The sequence below is a fragment of the Protopterus annectens genome, chromosome 3.part1 (assembly GCF_019279795.1).
Source record: "Protopterus annectens isolate FY-2018-M chromosome 3.part1, PAN1.0, whole genome shotgun sequence".
In the NCBI taxonomy this organism is placed as follows: Eukaryota; Metazoa; Chordata; order Ceratodontiformes; family Protopteridae; genus Protopterus; species Protopterus annectens.
Genome location: NC_056732.1, coordinates 1,494,130,805 through 1,494,146,533, shown reverse-complemented (window position 1 = coordinate 1,494,146,533; position 15,729 = coordinate 1,494,130,805). Strand labels below are relative to the sequence as shown.

General features: G+C 38.1%; 1 protein-coding gene across 1 annotated transcript in view; it reads right to left on the bottom strand.

Annotated features, from left to right (window-relative positions):
* The window catches only part of DLEC1 (DLEC1 cilia and flagella associated protein), a 2,498,134-nt gene that overhangs the window by 2,275,668 nt on the left and 206,737 nt on the right, over positions 1-15,729 (bottom strand). Inside the window, exon 7 of the mRNA XM_044067561.1 lies at positions 12,737-12,821. Within this exon, the coding sequence (XP_043923496.1) occupies positions 12,737-12,821 (85 nt within the window). The remainder of the gene's footprint in view (positions 1-12,736; positions 12,822-15,729) is intronic.

Genomic DNA, 15,729 nt, shown 5'->3' with positions numbered 1-15,729 from the left:
TCAGTAGAGGCCCAGGGAGAAAAACTCCAAGAATGAACAGTGACAAAGTTTACAATATATAAAAAGACAGGTCAAATGACAGTACAGAGGCAACATTGGTCAAAAGAAAATTTATACTAAACACAATAGTAAGTTTGAGCAAGACCCAATTAGGAGGGAAAACCCTTTTATTTTATCCTCATATTATGAAGGAAAGTGTAGTGAATAGAATTAGAGGCATAGGTTAGAGGAGAAGAGAAAGGGGTGAGAGCAGGAAGGGGAAAGAGATACCAGTCTGGGTTCGCACATGGACAAAGCCAGTGAGTTTTAAGATGTTCTTTAAGATGTTTTTTTAAATAGAGAAGTAGAAGCAAGACTTGATATTTCAAAAGGAAGCTGATTCCAGTTTTTACCTGCTTTGTTTGAGAAAAGTGAGTCACCAGCTTTGTTCTTAGATTTAATAGAGGAAACTAGGAGCTTATTAGCAGAGTGTAGTGTAGCCAGATTTATGTATGGTGTAATCATATTAGTGAGGATAGGGGTGTTGTTGGGGTGGTATAGGATCTTTTGGGTGATAAGTAATTGTTGACAAAGTATATGGTTCTGTAATTCTAGCCATCCCAGTTGTTTGAGGTTGAGGCAGTGGTGAGTTTTAAAGGGGGAGCAAGTGATGAATCTAGCTATGCTATTATAACAGATGGAAAGTTTGGAGAGGTTGTTTTTAGATAGGTTAGTATATATAGCAGAGGCACAGAAAAGAGTGGAAATAAGGTGGGTCTGGGCAATCATTTTTTCTGGCAGAAGGGGTAAGGAAGGGTTTAATTCTATAGAGGGTACCAAGCTTTTTATTAACAGACTATATAGTGGAATTAATGTGGTCAGAGTAGTTGAGGCGATTATCAATTGTTACACCTAGTAGGCGGGTTGTAGTATCTGCGGTTATGTTGGTAGCATTGTTAGAGGTTATTGAGAAGAATGGATGAAGTGATTTATGAGTTGGAATAAAAAGCAGTAATTTTATTTTTGGGGGGATTTAGGAGGAGACAGTGTTGCATAAACCAATTTTCAACATTATGGAAAACAGTTTGGATATGGGACTGGAGAGAGGCTATGTTCTTAACTGTACAGATTAAAGTAGAGTCATCAGCATATTGAATGCAGGTGGCTTGTGGAATGTTTATGTGTAGATTGTTAATAAAGATAGAGCCTTGGGGTACTCCAATATTTACTTAAGAGCCAAGAGAAGGAAGAGAACCTGTAAAAAACAATCAATGGAATACTGACTATTAGAGGTAAGTTAAGGGGGTGGTAGATAAGGAGGTGATAGGTTAACTACTGGTCAGAGTAGGTAGGGTAGTTAAGTGGAGTGTAGTGAATATGGAAGGTTAAAATGGGTCTACAATGAAATAAGTAGTGTAAAATGAGATCCTAAGTATGTCTAGTGTGAGTCAGTAGGAAAGATATAGAGGGGGAAAGGGTGCCATCTAGTGGGAAAAAGCTATACAGCAGCAGTGGTACAAGGAAGGTAAGGAGTAGAACTGATAGTAAAGGAGAGGAATAGTGAAACCAAGGAGGGCGAAGGGGAGGAGGTAAAGAGAAAAGGTGTAAGGCTGCTGGCTGTCCTGGCTGGGAAGGATAATAATTATGCATACATTAGTTATTTAGACAAAGTTACATTAGTGTCTGGCAGATAACATACTTTCTTGCTTCCTTGAGGGGGTAAGTTCAGGGAGAGGTAAGCCTCTATTCCTTGATAGGAAGAGACAGCAGGTGCAAGTTTTAAAATAGAGAGTCCAGGTCGTCAGGTAGGGCAGGTTCTTAATTCTAATGCAGGACAGGCTGTTTGCAAGGTTTCTTGCTTCCTTGTGGGGGTAAGTTCAGGGAGAGGTAAGCCTCTATTCCTTGGTAGGAAGAGACATCAGGTGCAAGTTTTAAAATAGAGAGTCCAGGTCGTCAGGTAGGGCAGGTTCTTAATTCTAATGCAGGACAGGCTGTTTGCAAGGAGTGAGTATGGACAGTGGAGCACCCAGGACGCACAGCAGCCAAGAGCTAGCCTAGGAATCAAAGATGTTAGGGAAATTAGACAGGCTGTTCCCACTAATGCATTAGCTAGACATGTACTAGATACTTCAGCAGAACATAATTTTAAGTTTAGAGTCATAGAGGTAGTAAAAGAAAATGGTCGTTTAGGGGACATCAGAAATGTTACAGAAAATAAAGAGCTGTTCTGGATACTACACGTACAGGCTGATAAAGAAGGGGGCCTGAATGATAAGTTTTTTTCTGTGACCTAGGTTAAAAAGCAAGGAGCCTAGAATGTGATTTTATTGTATCATGTGATTTTAAACAATTTCACGTGAATTTAATGTGATCGGATGTTTTGATTTATTTAAACTGTTTGTATATTATATTTTTTATGGTCTGAAGAAGTGGAATTGTTTTCACAGACGTGCTTACCTGCCTTTATTTATTAAGGAACTCTGCCATTTATCAACATGTTTTTCTTTTATTTTACTTGTTTTTGTGTATTACTGGTGACCGTTGAGATATTGTTTTTTTTATTTTATTGCTTTTTATCGTACATACAGCATGGCAGAGGGCTTTGACCTTGAATTAGATTTTAATCCTGGAATGTTGAACAACCAGTGAAGTAATGAGAATTGGAAGAAAGTTCTTAAAGTAAATGGTAACCCATTACTATCTTTAAATCCAGCAGAAAGAAGTATGGGAATAGATTATATGGATATAAACCTGGATGATTTCAACAGGCAAGTGAAGGAGCTAGAAAAAAAATTGTTTAAACTAAAACGTTAGTGGCAGAGACTCCATATGGAGGCTTGTTTGCATCACAAAATAGTACCACGAGGGTTACGAGTGCTAGTAATACTGACTTATTATGCTATGTATCCAGATGTTTTGAAAAGTTGGCAACAATTAAATTTAGACACCAGCTTTAAATATATACAGCTACTGATTGATCATTTCAAACCATTTGAAGTGTCACTGGTAGATTCAGTCAATTGCTTACCGCAGAGCCTTCATGATAAGTTTCCAGCTACACTGGTAAATGCTCATCTGAATGAGGTCATAGACAATGTTACTGCATATGAATCTCACCTGAAGCAGCAAAAAATAAGGAAACTCCAAAGCGACTTGCATGATTTTCATAATGGTCAAGTCTTTGCATGGTCCAGAAGAACTGAAGTGAAAATAAACATTGGTGAGAGTGGGAAAGATATAAATAATGATAGCTCCCCCAGTACTTCTTCTTGTGTGACTGACACCATTCATAGAATAGTGACTACATCATCGGCACCAGTGATGAACACTACTGTGCTCTCTACAACCTCCGGTGCCGGTAATAATAACAACACTGAATCCTGTGATGTTAGACCAAAGACTAAAAGCAATGTACAAAACCAGGTTTTTATGCAGCTGCCCCTACCTATATGAGATATAGGGACAATTGGGAGATGTCGCTCTAACAGCAGGGGGCACAAGTGGAGGAAGACTCAACCAGAAACGTCACATGCTCCTACAATCAAGTTCTGGGTGAAAGCAGTAAAGAGCTAATCCATAACATATCTAGTTTAAATCTGACTTCAGAAGAAATATCTGTTTTACAAAAAGGACTCTCTTTTGTTCCGGCTAGACCCTCTAGCCTGGGTGAAGTATCTATGGACTTACTCACAATATAATACTGAAATTTTTACATGCAGGGAAAGAAACTGTGAGTATTTATCACAAACCAAGTTTGTTTAATCCTAACTTAAATTCTACATTAGAAGTCTTTTGTAACGTTTGCAAACAGGAATTAAATAAGAAGCTGAATATGAAAGAAAAAGGTCACAAACACTATTATAATATGACTAAAACTGAATTATCAGCTCTTGAATGTTTGCGTTTGGATGATAATATTAGTATTAGGCCCGCAGACAAAGGCGAAGCCATAACAATTATGGACATGGATAAATATTCTGAAAAAAGTTTTAACATTATTAAGTGACTATAATACATATGAAAATATTACAGTTTTGGAAATTCATAAGTTGATTGCTGATGCCCATGGAATGTTACTAGATTGTTTTTCTAATAAGATTATTATTGAGGAAGTCTACAAATTCTGTCTAGTAGATAAACCTTTGATTCCTACATTTCTTGCTCTTCCTAAAATACACAAAGATCTAATGGACCAACCACTTATACCCATTGTTTCAGGGCGGGGGTGGGTTACTGAAATTTTGTTGATGTATATTGAGAAACATCTTCAAGTAGCTTTAGATAAATATATAGTTCTAAGTGACACTAAATAATTCTTAGAAGAGTTATATGAGGTTTATGCATGACATGAGTTATGTGATGGCCATTTATTTGTCACATTAGACATTAATTCAATATTTACTGTTATCCCGAATGATGTTGGGCTAGACTATATGAAAGAGTTTCTAATAAGAGACAATACATATAGTGCTAATAAGAAAGATTTGTTGTGTTTGTTTGTAGAAACTATTCTAGATAATAATGCATTTATGGTATGTAATAAATACTATCATCAAAAAGCTGGTGTAGTCATGGGTTACTCCTGGTCAACAGCTATGCTAATGCTGTTTGGTGCGGTGGGAGAACGACTATATAGTGAACAATAATGTTTATACTTCTTTCATCAGGATCTAGCGTAGATTTGTGGACGTTGTGTTTATATTGTGGACAGGTGATTTTAATCAGCTAGAAGCATTTATAGATTATTTGCATACTACTACATTTCTTAAATTTTCCTTGACTGCATCTACCACTGAGATAGATTTCTTGGACATATATCTTAGTAAGGATTACTTAAATAAGATTACTACAACTAGATATAGGAAGAGATGGCATACTAATCATATTCTACATCGAAGTAATTTATATCTGCCACACATATAAAAATATAATTAAGGGTCAGGAGATGAGGCTTTCACGGCTCAACAATATTGAATATACTTATAATAATGATATTAATGTGATGAGAAGAGAATTAATTGACAGGGGTTATAGTGCTAAAGAAATAGATGATCAACTTAGTAAAGTAAAAGAATTGAGACAGACTAGAGATACTCCATATTTTTCTGGGGATATAGATCATAATGTACATTATGATAGGATTGAATCTAAGGTAGAGATACCTAAGTTTTGCCTGACTTATTCAAGTAACATCAGGTCAGTATGTGATGTTATTAATAAGAACTGGCATATTTTACAGAATGACTAAGAAGTTAATAAGGTTGTTGTTGTGTCTTTCGGCTTTTAGGGGTCGCCACAGCGGAACTCCAGTCCGCTAATGATTGACAGTAGATTTTTACATGCCGAGTTGCCAGCTCTGATGCACAACCTTCAACGAAGGTATGCCCATTCACGCATGTCTCCACACAGAAGACGCTCTAGCTGAGAATCGAACAGGACAACGTCTTACTGTGAGGCGACAACGCTACCACAGCACCATCACAGCAGTATTAAGAAGTTAATAAGGTAATAGGATAAAAAACAGTTTTCTGTTTTAGAAATAAGTGGTCCTCAAAGAGAATTCTATGTTACAAGAATAAGGGACAACAAGAAGTACATAGACCATCTCCAGTATGTACTAGGCCATTTGGTAACTGTAAATTCTGCTATCTGATAGACAGTAGTAACACTTTTTTATATCTAATAACAGGAAGATCTTATAGGTTTGATATAAGAGCTACCTGTAAATCAAAACAATTAGTATATATAGCTCAATGCTCAGTATGGAGGAAATTTTATGCAGGCAAAATCGATTGTACATTAATGGAAAGGATGAGGGAGCATGTTAGGGAAATTAGACTGGCTGTTCCCAGTAATGTAGTAAACAAAGTTCAAAAACTGTTCCCAATATGAAGAAACACCACTAATGCATTAGCTAGACATTTCCTAGATACTTCAGTAGAACATAATTTTAAGTTTAGAGTCAGAAAGTTAGTAAAAGAAAATGGTCATTTAGGGGCATCAGAAATGTTACAGAAAATAAAGAGCTGTTCTGGATACTACACTTACAGGCTGATAAAGAAGGGGGCCTGAATGATAAGGTTTCTCTGTGACGTAGGTTAAAAAGCAGGAAGCCAAGAATGCAATTTTATTGTATCATGTGATTTTTACACAATTTTATAGTCATGTGAATTGAGAATTTAATGTGATTGGATGTTTTGATTTATTTAAACTGTTTGTATATTATGTTTTTTGGGGTCTGAAAAAGTAGAATTGTTTTCACGAAAGCACTTACCTGCCTTTATTTATTAAAGAACTCTGACATTTATCAACATGTCTTTCTTTTATATATATTCTACTTTATTTGCAAAGTTTGTGAAGAATACTAGCAGGTTAATGTTTGGCTAATGCAGGATTCTGATTTGACCTTAGTTAGGAAGGAAGCATTGGTATGTAAGGTGACTCTGTCCTTGTGGAAAAGTAAATATGGGGGCTTAGATGATAATGCCTGAAGTTCTGAAACTCTTCTAGCAGACGTAATCACAGCTAAAAAGATAGTCTTCCAGGTTAAGAATTTTAGATCACATTTAGCTGTAGGTTCAAAGGGGGACTGCGTCAAGGCTTGCAATACCAAATTTAAATCCCATCTTTGCAAGGAAGTCTAAGTAGAAGAGTACCTTTCAAAAATGCTTTGCATAGTTTAGAGGATGCTAAGGAAGAATTCAGAAACCCCACATAGAAATTTGAAATGGCTGAGTTGGACTTTGATAGTCAATGAACTAGCACTCTCCTTAAATACACTGACTAAAAATTCAAGAACAGAATGTATCAGAGCTGAGAAGAGTTCCACCTGATTCTGTTCTGCCCAATAAACAAATCTCCTCCATTTACTTCTGTACAGTTTTCTAGTACAGGGATTATGGGATGATGGCAAAATAGAACGGACAGGCAAAGATAACATAGCTTGCCTGGCTATCAATGGAATTGGAGAAATCATGCAGTCAGCTTATGGTTTATCATGTCTGGGTTAACCATATCTACTGGATGAGACAGAAGTTCTGGAGTTGGTCCAGCATCCAAAGTGAGTACAGCAGATGAGGCAAAAGGAAGGGGAACCAAATCTGTTGAGGCCAGTAAGGTGCAATGAGGATGACTTTGCTCTTTAACTTGGCTGCTTCCTGGAAGAATTTGGGAATTAAAGGAATTGGGGATAAGCATATAGGAAATCAGGGGGTCAATCCTGGAGTACTGCATCCCTCAGTGACTCCCCCAGAGGGAGAATTAGGGCAAAGAAGCTGCTACACTTCTTGTTTAGGGGAGATGCAAACAAATTGCAGCAAGGCTGGCCCCACTGACAGAAAATCATGTCTGTCACTTTGTTGCTGAGGGATCACTTGTGGGATAATAAGATGGACCTGCTCAAATTGTCTGCTAACATGTTAGACTTCCCCAGAATGTGCCTTGCAATTAGAAAATGGTTGGAAAAAAATGCCCATTGCCACACCCTCAAGGCTTCTCAACACAGGGGGGTAAAATCTGGTTCCTTCTTTATTTATGTACCAAACTACTGAAATGTTGTCTGCTTGGATCGCATTCATTCTGAGAGGGAGAGACTTCTGGAATGCTTGCAATGCCAAAAGCACCACTCTCATTTCTAGAACATTGATATGCAAGTTGCCATCCTCGGGGGACCAAGCACCATGGACTGTCTTCCCCAGAAAATGCCCCCTACCTAATCTTTGAAGCAGCTATGGTCACTGTGCCCTTGGACTAAAGATAAATGAAGGGACAGCTTAGCGATAGTTGTGACTGCATCTACCAGAAAAGATACCACTCGCATACATGAATTATTCTTATCTTCATTGACATAGGTTGACAGAAAATTGACCATTGTGTTTATAGCATCCATTGTAGAATTCTCATCTGATATCTTGCTAAAGGAACTAAGACTATCACTGCTAACATTGATTCCAAGGATTGCAGAATCAACTGGGCTGAAATTTTGGTACTGCAAATTATTTTCTTGACCTAATTTTTATTGGTTGTACTCTCAAAATGGGAAGTGATGCTACCATAGAGACTGTGTTGAATATTGCTCCTATGAATTCCAATAACTGGGTCAGTTGTAATTGTGAGTTTTGTGATTGATAGTTATCTCAAAATGTGAACAAGTCTGAAACACTGCGTCTTGGGCTTGTACCAAATTATGGCTGATTGAAGTGATAATAAGTCAGTCGTCCAAGTATGGAAACATGTGGAAAGGCTGGAGTGACAAGTAAGCTGCCACCACTGCCATGCACTTGGTGCACCCCCTGTGCGCTGTGGTGAGACCAAAGGGCAGTGCTATGAACTGATAATGAGCGTCTTCCAGCTGACAATGCAAGTACCTTCTGAATTGTCTGTTCATTTTTATATGATAGTACACATCCTGAAGGTCTATCAAGCATACGCAATTGTTTTTGCTCAGAAAGAGCAGACTAGACTGAACCATGACCATCAGGAACTAGCTGTGTCAAACCGATTTGTTCAACACACTGAGATCTAAAATCAGTTTCCTGTCCCCTGTTTTCTTTGGCATTAAAAAGGATCTTGAGTAAGTTTCGGATTCTATTTAGTCTGCAGGGACCTATTGGATGACTCTTTCTCCTAAGTGCTTTTGTATTTCCAGTGCTGCTGCTTCCCTCTGATTGGTTGGAACATCTGGGATTTTCCTGAGTAATGGGGGTGAAAGGGAAAAGGGAATAATATAACCTCTGGAAATGATTCTCTACACCCATGTGTCGTTTGTTATGTTTAGCCAGGCTGCCTGGTGCAGGGATAAGTAATCCGAGATTGCCTCCAGTGGGAGGCAAAGGGGCCTCCATTCAGGAGCACTGATAGGACCTATCAAAGAAGGTATCCCTAGACCCTCAGTTTTGTGGGCCTTCTCGGCCATGGGGGACATCTTCTACCATTATCTTCTACCCCACTCTGCCTCTGGGAGAACTACCTCCATGTGTGTCCTGGAAAGGACCGTGAGATTTCCTGAACTACATCTTTTGACCTCCCTATTGATTCCTGGAAAAGACTTTTTGAGGGGTCAAAAAACATATGCCTATGGCTGATTGGGTCTTTCCATCCTTCTCACACCTGGAGAGTGTGTCTTTTACTGTGGGACCAAATAAGGAAGAACCGTCAAAGGAACATTGATGTAAGATGACTTGTAGGGCTCCACAATATCATCCAGGCACATCCAGGCATGCCTCCTGATGGAAATGCCTGAATCTGCAGCCTTTGAGGTGCCTTCAGCAAGCAAGATGAGTATCATGGACAAATTTGCAATAGATTGAAGGGTAGCCAACTCTGAAGCCAGCAACATTAGAGCCTCTGAAGTAGTGTTCCCTGAAAGGGAGTTTGAAAGTTTCTTATTTAAGTCCCTTTCCAACCTTGTGAAATGTACCAAATAGCTCAGCGATTGGATAGTGAAAATTGCTGAAGCATACACTCACTTCTCAAATTTGTCCAGAGCCCCATATTCTCTATTATGGGGGTGGACAATGAAACTTTGTTCTGCGGGTTCCTTTTTTGTAGCTGATGCCATGACCATGGCATCAATGGGTACTCTCTTATTCCAAAGCACTCCCCTACTGGTAGAACTAGGATTCTGTCCAATCTCTTGGGGATTGGTTCAATCATATCGGGTTCCTTCCCCACATGCATAGAAACCAAATCAATCAGTTCATCTGGGGGCAGAGTGACCCAGGGGGTACATGGGCCAGACCCAAAAGCTTCAAGAAATACTGACTCTTCAGAAGATGGGTTTTGGCAGACCAATCACCCTTCTAGTTTAGGATCTCAAGGATGTCTCCAAATGAGATGTCATTGGGTGGTGATTTGGGAGACTCTTGTCCTTCATCCAAGTCATGATCCCTGGTGACCAGCTCCTGATGGGAGTCCAAGTATCTCTTCTTTCATGTCTTATTCCTAGGGGGTTCTTCAGTGGGATGATCTGGAGAAGTATCTGAAGAGATGACAATGCCCAGCTGGGAAGTTTGGAAGCTTTGGGCTGGCTGTCCCAGGGGTGTAGAATGCTGAGGATCACAGAGTAAAGACAGCTGGAATGTAGAAGGTGGATCCAAGGGGAAAGGACCCATCTGACCTGCTGGAGTAGAAAAGACCCTCTTTACAACCTCTAAAGCTGAATGCTCTGGAGAGGAAAGCTAAAAGAGCCAAGACCTGGAAGCTTTGGCTTCAAGAGCTATCTGGATCTGAAGATGTCAGAGCCAGCACGCTCAGAGTAACTGTCTGAACCGCAAAGAAAACTCTCTTTGGATCCAATCCAAAAGGTCCAGAAGACTTGGATCCAAGAACTCTAATCCCACAGTGAGGGTCAGAGGAGGAGTAGTAGATGAGAATGTTCCTGACCTGAGGGGGTAGGAACCATGTAGACTCTCTTCTGAAATTGCTCTTTTTGACATCGGCCTCTGTGATACTTCTGGAGGAATGAGATGACAGTATTGAAGAGGGCCTAGAGTACCGCTTAAGAAAAGTGGAGGGTACCCTTGATGGTATTGGATCCACTGAGGGTGAATATACAGTCCTAGGCAGAGACTTCAGATCCATGGTACTTTTCTTTGGATCAGAGGAAGGACCTGCCATAATTTATATCAGATCCGAGGATGGCCAGATTACAGGTGATGTCTGATCTGATTTGGTTTTCTTTTTCATCAGTTCAGAAGAAGTGGAAGGAATAGAATCAGAACACCTAGACCTTTTTGATGGGTCCCTGAACTTAGCTTTAGGAGACTGAACTCCAGTGATGGCCTGAGAAAAGGTACTTGGCAAAAGCCCTTTCAATATCAATTTATTTCATCTCTGGGTAAGAGCTCTTGGGTTAATCAGACTACAAATATCACAATCCTCATCTAAATGTTCAGCCCCTAAACAGTAAATGCATAGAGGGTGAACATCAGTAAAGGGCATTTTGTGCCCACAGTTCACACATTTTGAAATGCTTTTTCCAGCATATCTGTAGGTTAAGCAATCAGACATCTAGTTTAACAATAACTAATAAACACTGGAGAGAGAAAAGGCAGAGAAAAAAGGCAAGCAAAGTTTTTTTTTAAATCGGAAATAGAAACAACACCCTGAAGACACAGGGATGTACGTAGCTTGGAAAGGGCCTACCAACAATGGTAGTAAGAATACATTTGCGAGTGTAATTATAGTAATGAAAGATGAAAAGGAACAAATACAGTGACAAAAAACAAGAAGTTGTTAACTAGGGTAAGGTTTATAAATATTAAAGAGAAAATTTAAAGAAAAACAATTATCTATTAAACCAACACTTGAGAGCAGTTGTCAACCATGTCCGGTCGCAAAAGCGGCAAACAAGATCCGAGGGGAGTTAGGCTTGGTGCATTATGGGTAAGAAAGGAGCTTGAGAGTTTGTTCACCTCCATGAGCTCTAGTAATGGCTATGACAGATTCTAGTATTGTATCCAAACCCACACATTGAGGAATAAATGAAAATTGACAACACAAGATTGTGTCTTTGTTAAGAATAAATGCTCATACCACATGCACTTTTACACCCAAAATTCCACATACTTCATACCTGTCCATTTCTTTGTCTTCTTTATTTTAAATGCTTACCATGCACTTCTGTTTTTCATTTTCTTCTGCTTTTTCTGCTACTCCCCTTTTGCCTTCTTTTACTTTCTCTGCATATGTTTTCTTTTTCATCTCACCACTATTCTTCAGGATTGTCTCTGCATCCTCCTTTTGTATTTTCTCCATAATGTCTCCCCAGAAAACATCTCCATCATTTGCAGGCTTACTCTGCATCACATTTCTTTAAGTAAATCTTCCAGCAACCCTCCTGAATGGAGGGTAGTAATTATACATCCATCTTTTGCTGACTAATCTCCATCAAAAAGATTTCTTTGAACATCTCTTCAGAATCCTGTATACATTCTCCAGACTCGACATTTGCTTTCTCCTCCATTTCTCTCACCACTCCATCATTTCCTTCTCTCTCCATCTGTCTTCCTGTTTCTCTGGGCTGCCTCTGTGCCTGGAATGGAAAAAGGAAGTGCTCCTGCAAAATGGGTCCTGCTCACAACAATGACATGCAAGAGAAGCTTCCCGATACCTTGGCCAAATTTCCCTTAGTGGTATAAAATACTATCTTGGGTCTCCCCTGAAAACAAACTAATAGCTTAATGAGACTTACCTGTTCAACAAAGGATTAACAGATACATGTTAAATATACACACCCACATACACATGCACATGCGTGCGTAAATGTCTTGCAAAAATAAGTATTATCCATGAAGTACACATACATGAAAAGAAAAGTCTGTAAAACTGCACATTGCTAAGAAGATGCAACATCTCAAGAGTTACCTAACACACTTTCATAAATAGCAATAATAAACAACTGAAAAAAATAGAGTTTGATGTTAGGTATCTCAAGATCTGCAATGAAAATGGTCTAAAAAGAACTTTCCATGGCCATTTGCTCTGAATTTGAAGACCACTTCCCCTCCCCCAAACAATATGAAGATGTCTTTGCCCCCTGTACCCAGATACCATAATATATTATCACTAAGAGGTCACAGGTAGGAGTTATGGACCATTCATTCCCTTCCCAGTTCACCCATATGAGCCTGAGAAACCAGTCTTCAAACAAATGAGCTTTGCACATTGTAGTATGAATCTCTGATAAAATGTTTGCAAAATTAACATAGTTACAGTCCTTAACAGGGAATCAAAATAATCAGGAACAGTTACTTACCTCATATATCTGTCCTACTTGGTATCCCGTAAAGAAAACAATTGAAGGATATGGAACAAAAACAGGAATTGGCTCATAAGGACCACTGTAACAAAATATGAAAAAATATTTCCTCAGTGTTCCAATAGTTACAATATATTTTCTAGCAGAATTGCAATACAAATTTGAAAAGAGAAAAACAATGTAGAAAGGATGTTTTTTGAAACTGGCCAGCAATAAACCCATAAAATATTGAATTACAGCTGATTTAATCAAGGACCCCCTCCTTAAAGACCAAGTATATGAACCCATCCAACCAAATGTAACTTTTAGTCTTTCTTAAGTCCCTACACCTGACATAAATGGAGGACATAATTCCCTTACTTAAACTAGAAACAAACTTAAAAACCTAAATATAGACTCTTATGTTGTGAGGTGGATAGAAAATGGCCAGTGGTGAAGTCCTTAGGCAGTTCTCTCTCTCACACACACACACGCACACACACACACACACACACACACACACACACACACACACACACACACGCACACACACACACACACACACACACACACACACACACACACACACACACACACACGCAGACACACACATGCACACACACACACACTCTCACTCTCAGTTTTTTGGACCATGCATAAATCCACAGTCTTTGAGATTCACCTTCCTGATTGCTCTTTAAATATGAATTTACCAACTAACAATATTGCTTTAAATTATATTTATTGTTTAATAAAGCAAAATTTGTGTGCATTTGTTTTGGGTTTGAATAGTCTTGAACATTTCCAGCAAGAAGTACACCAACATGTATTAATCAGTACTAAAACATAATAATTTCAGGACATTTCAGCTATAAAATACTACTTGAGTTGGTTTTATAATGTACAAATGTCTATACCCAACAACTACTCCACCTTGACTGTATGTACCTTGAATGTTGGACTCTGGTAAAAAAAAATGGCTGCAGTGAAATATTTCAACTTGCTTTATGCAAGTGCACAGTTGTCCTATAAAGCCAAAACTAATGATTGTTTAACTTGATCTTGACAGCATAATCAGTCAGTCTCATCCATAGACAGCCCCCATACCATACAATTATAGCCTAACTGTTGACTGTGTGTACCTCAGATGTTGTATTGTGGAAAAAATAAATACATACTTTTTAATTATGAACACAGTAACATATTTCAATTTTGTTTCATTGAAACAGTAGCAAGCCAGTAAAATATAATCAAGTAACAGGGCAGAAGTCACTCAAGAGCTCTAGAGTTCATACAGAATTTAATAACACAAAGCATAAGAATGAGTTGAGAGCTTTCATCCTTGCCAATAAGGACTTCATCAGAACTGACCACACCATACAAATGTTCATTTAAATGCAAAATAAGTTAATAATACAGCCAATGAATACTGAGCAAATTAAAACTGGTAAAAAAATTATGTCTTAAAGGCACATCCTATATTTAAACATACATTAATAGGAATGTAAGAAATAAATATATTAATCAAAATTCTTTCTAAAACAACATGAATAAATATTAAATACTAAAACTGTATAAGTAATATATTAATGCTAAAACCGATACTCAGTACCCAGCAGGGTAACCACTCAACAATGGATTACAGTTTAGCTGCCCTTAATTTTAATAAACAGGTTATAAAGGTGGCATCATATAAACCTGTTTTTTCACTTGCATTCAAGCAGAACTGCCATAACAATTTATATTTTATATAAATGAAAACAAACAATATTGACAAAATTAGTTGCAATCATTATACATCACAAACCATACTGGCATAATTTTAGTTGCAAATATTATACATCACTTATAATCTATCCAGTCGTCAGTCAAACATTACATAGCTTATTCAAATTCTATCTTCTTTGAAACTTCATTCCTACTCCGCATGTAGTGTTCCCACAATTCCCAGCTTTTTCTATGTAATTTGCTCCTACTCTTTTCTAAAGATCCCAATTCCAGTTGTTTTATCTCTATTACTATGTTTATTACTACTAGTACAGTTGGTTTAGACTTTGATTTCCATTTTATAGTAAATGCTTTTTTTGGCAGCCACCATAATTAGACTCAGCAAGGCCATACTATGTCTAGGCAATTCCTATTCTGTATCATAGCTCAAAAATCATTTCCTTAGTTACACCAATTTGCTCACTCAGTATATCTGACAGAGGAGTCTGCGGGAACTCTTTAAAGTCTGCCAACTCATTACACTCCCAGAAAACATGTTCCCAATTACCTCTTTCTTCACCATCATACCACCAACATTTGCTGTCTACGTGAGGAAAAATTCTTTAGAGTTTACTTGGGGTATAAAACTACATACAGTATGTAAACACTTCCAAGCAAAGATCCTAAATCTTCTATACTTTGTTGTTGCATATTTGGGAGACATACATATATCCCCCATTGTTTCTTTGTGAATTGCTTATCCATTATCTTTCCCCAACCCTTTATAACCTTGTCTAATTGATTCTTATAGTTATCAAGTAATATTTTATAAGCTCTACTAAGTATTCCTTTTTTAACAGCATGTTCTGTTCTAGATTCTGCTGAAAACTCTACCAGTGCTGGTATTTAACTTGGGACCCCCTATTTCTTTCTCTTTCCTATACTCTGGCATCAATCCTTGACTGGGAAGGCAGTCTCTAGCCTGCAGTCCAAATAAATTCATGGCCTGTTCACATTCTATTACTTATTATACCTCTCAATTATTTTCTGTTGATGGCTTGTTTCTTTTACCAATTTTCTCCAATAAATTCCACCCCCCTTTAAGGTATTGTCTGTATACATAATTGCAGATATCCCTATTAGCAGAATCTCCTTTCACCATTCCCGTGCTGGCTTAGCTCTTAGAATAATTTCTACTACTTTATGAATATGATATTCTGTATGGTTATCATTATTCTCCTTAAGGAAATGCACCCAAAATCCCAGTCTCTCCTTGTTTCTTGAGCTTCATCCCTATTTTATCA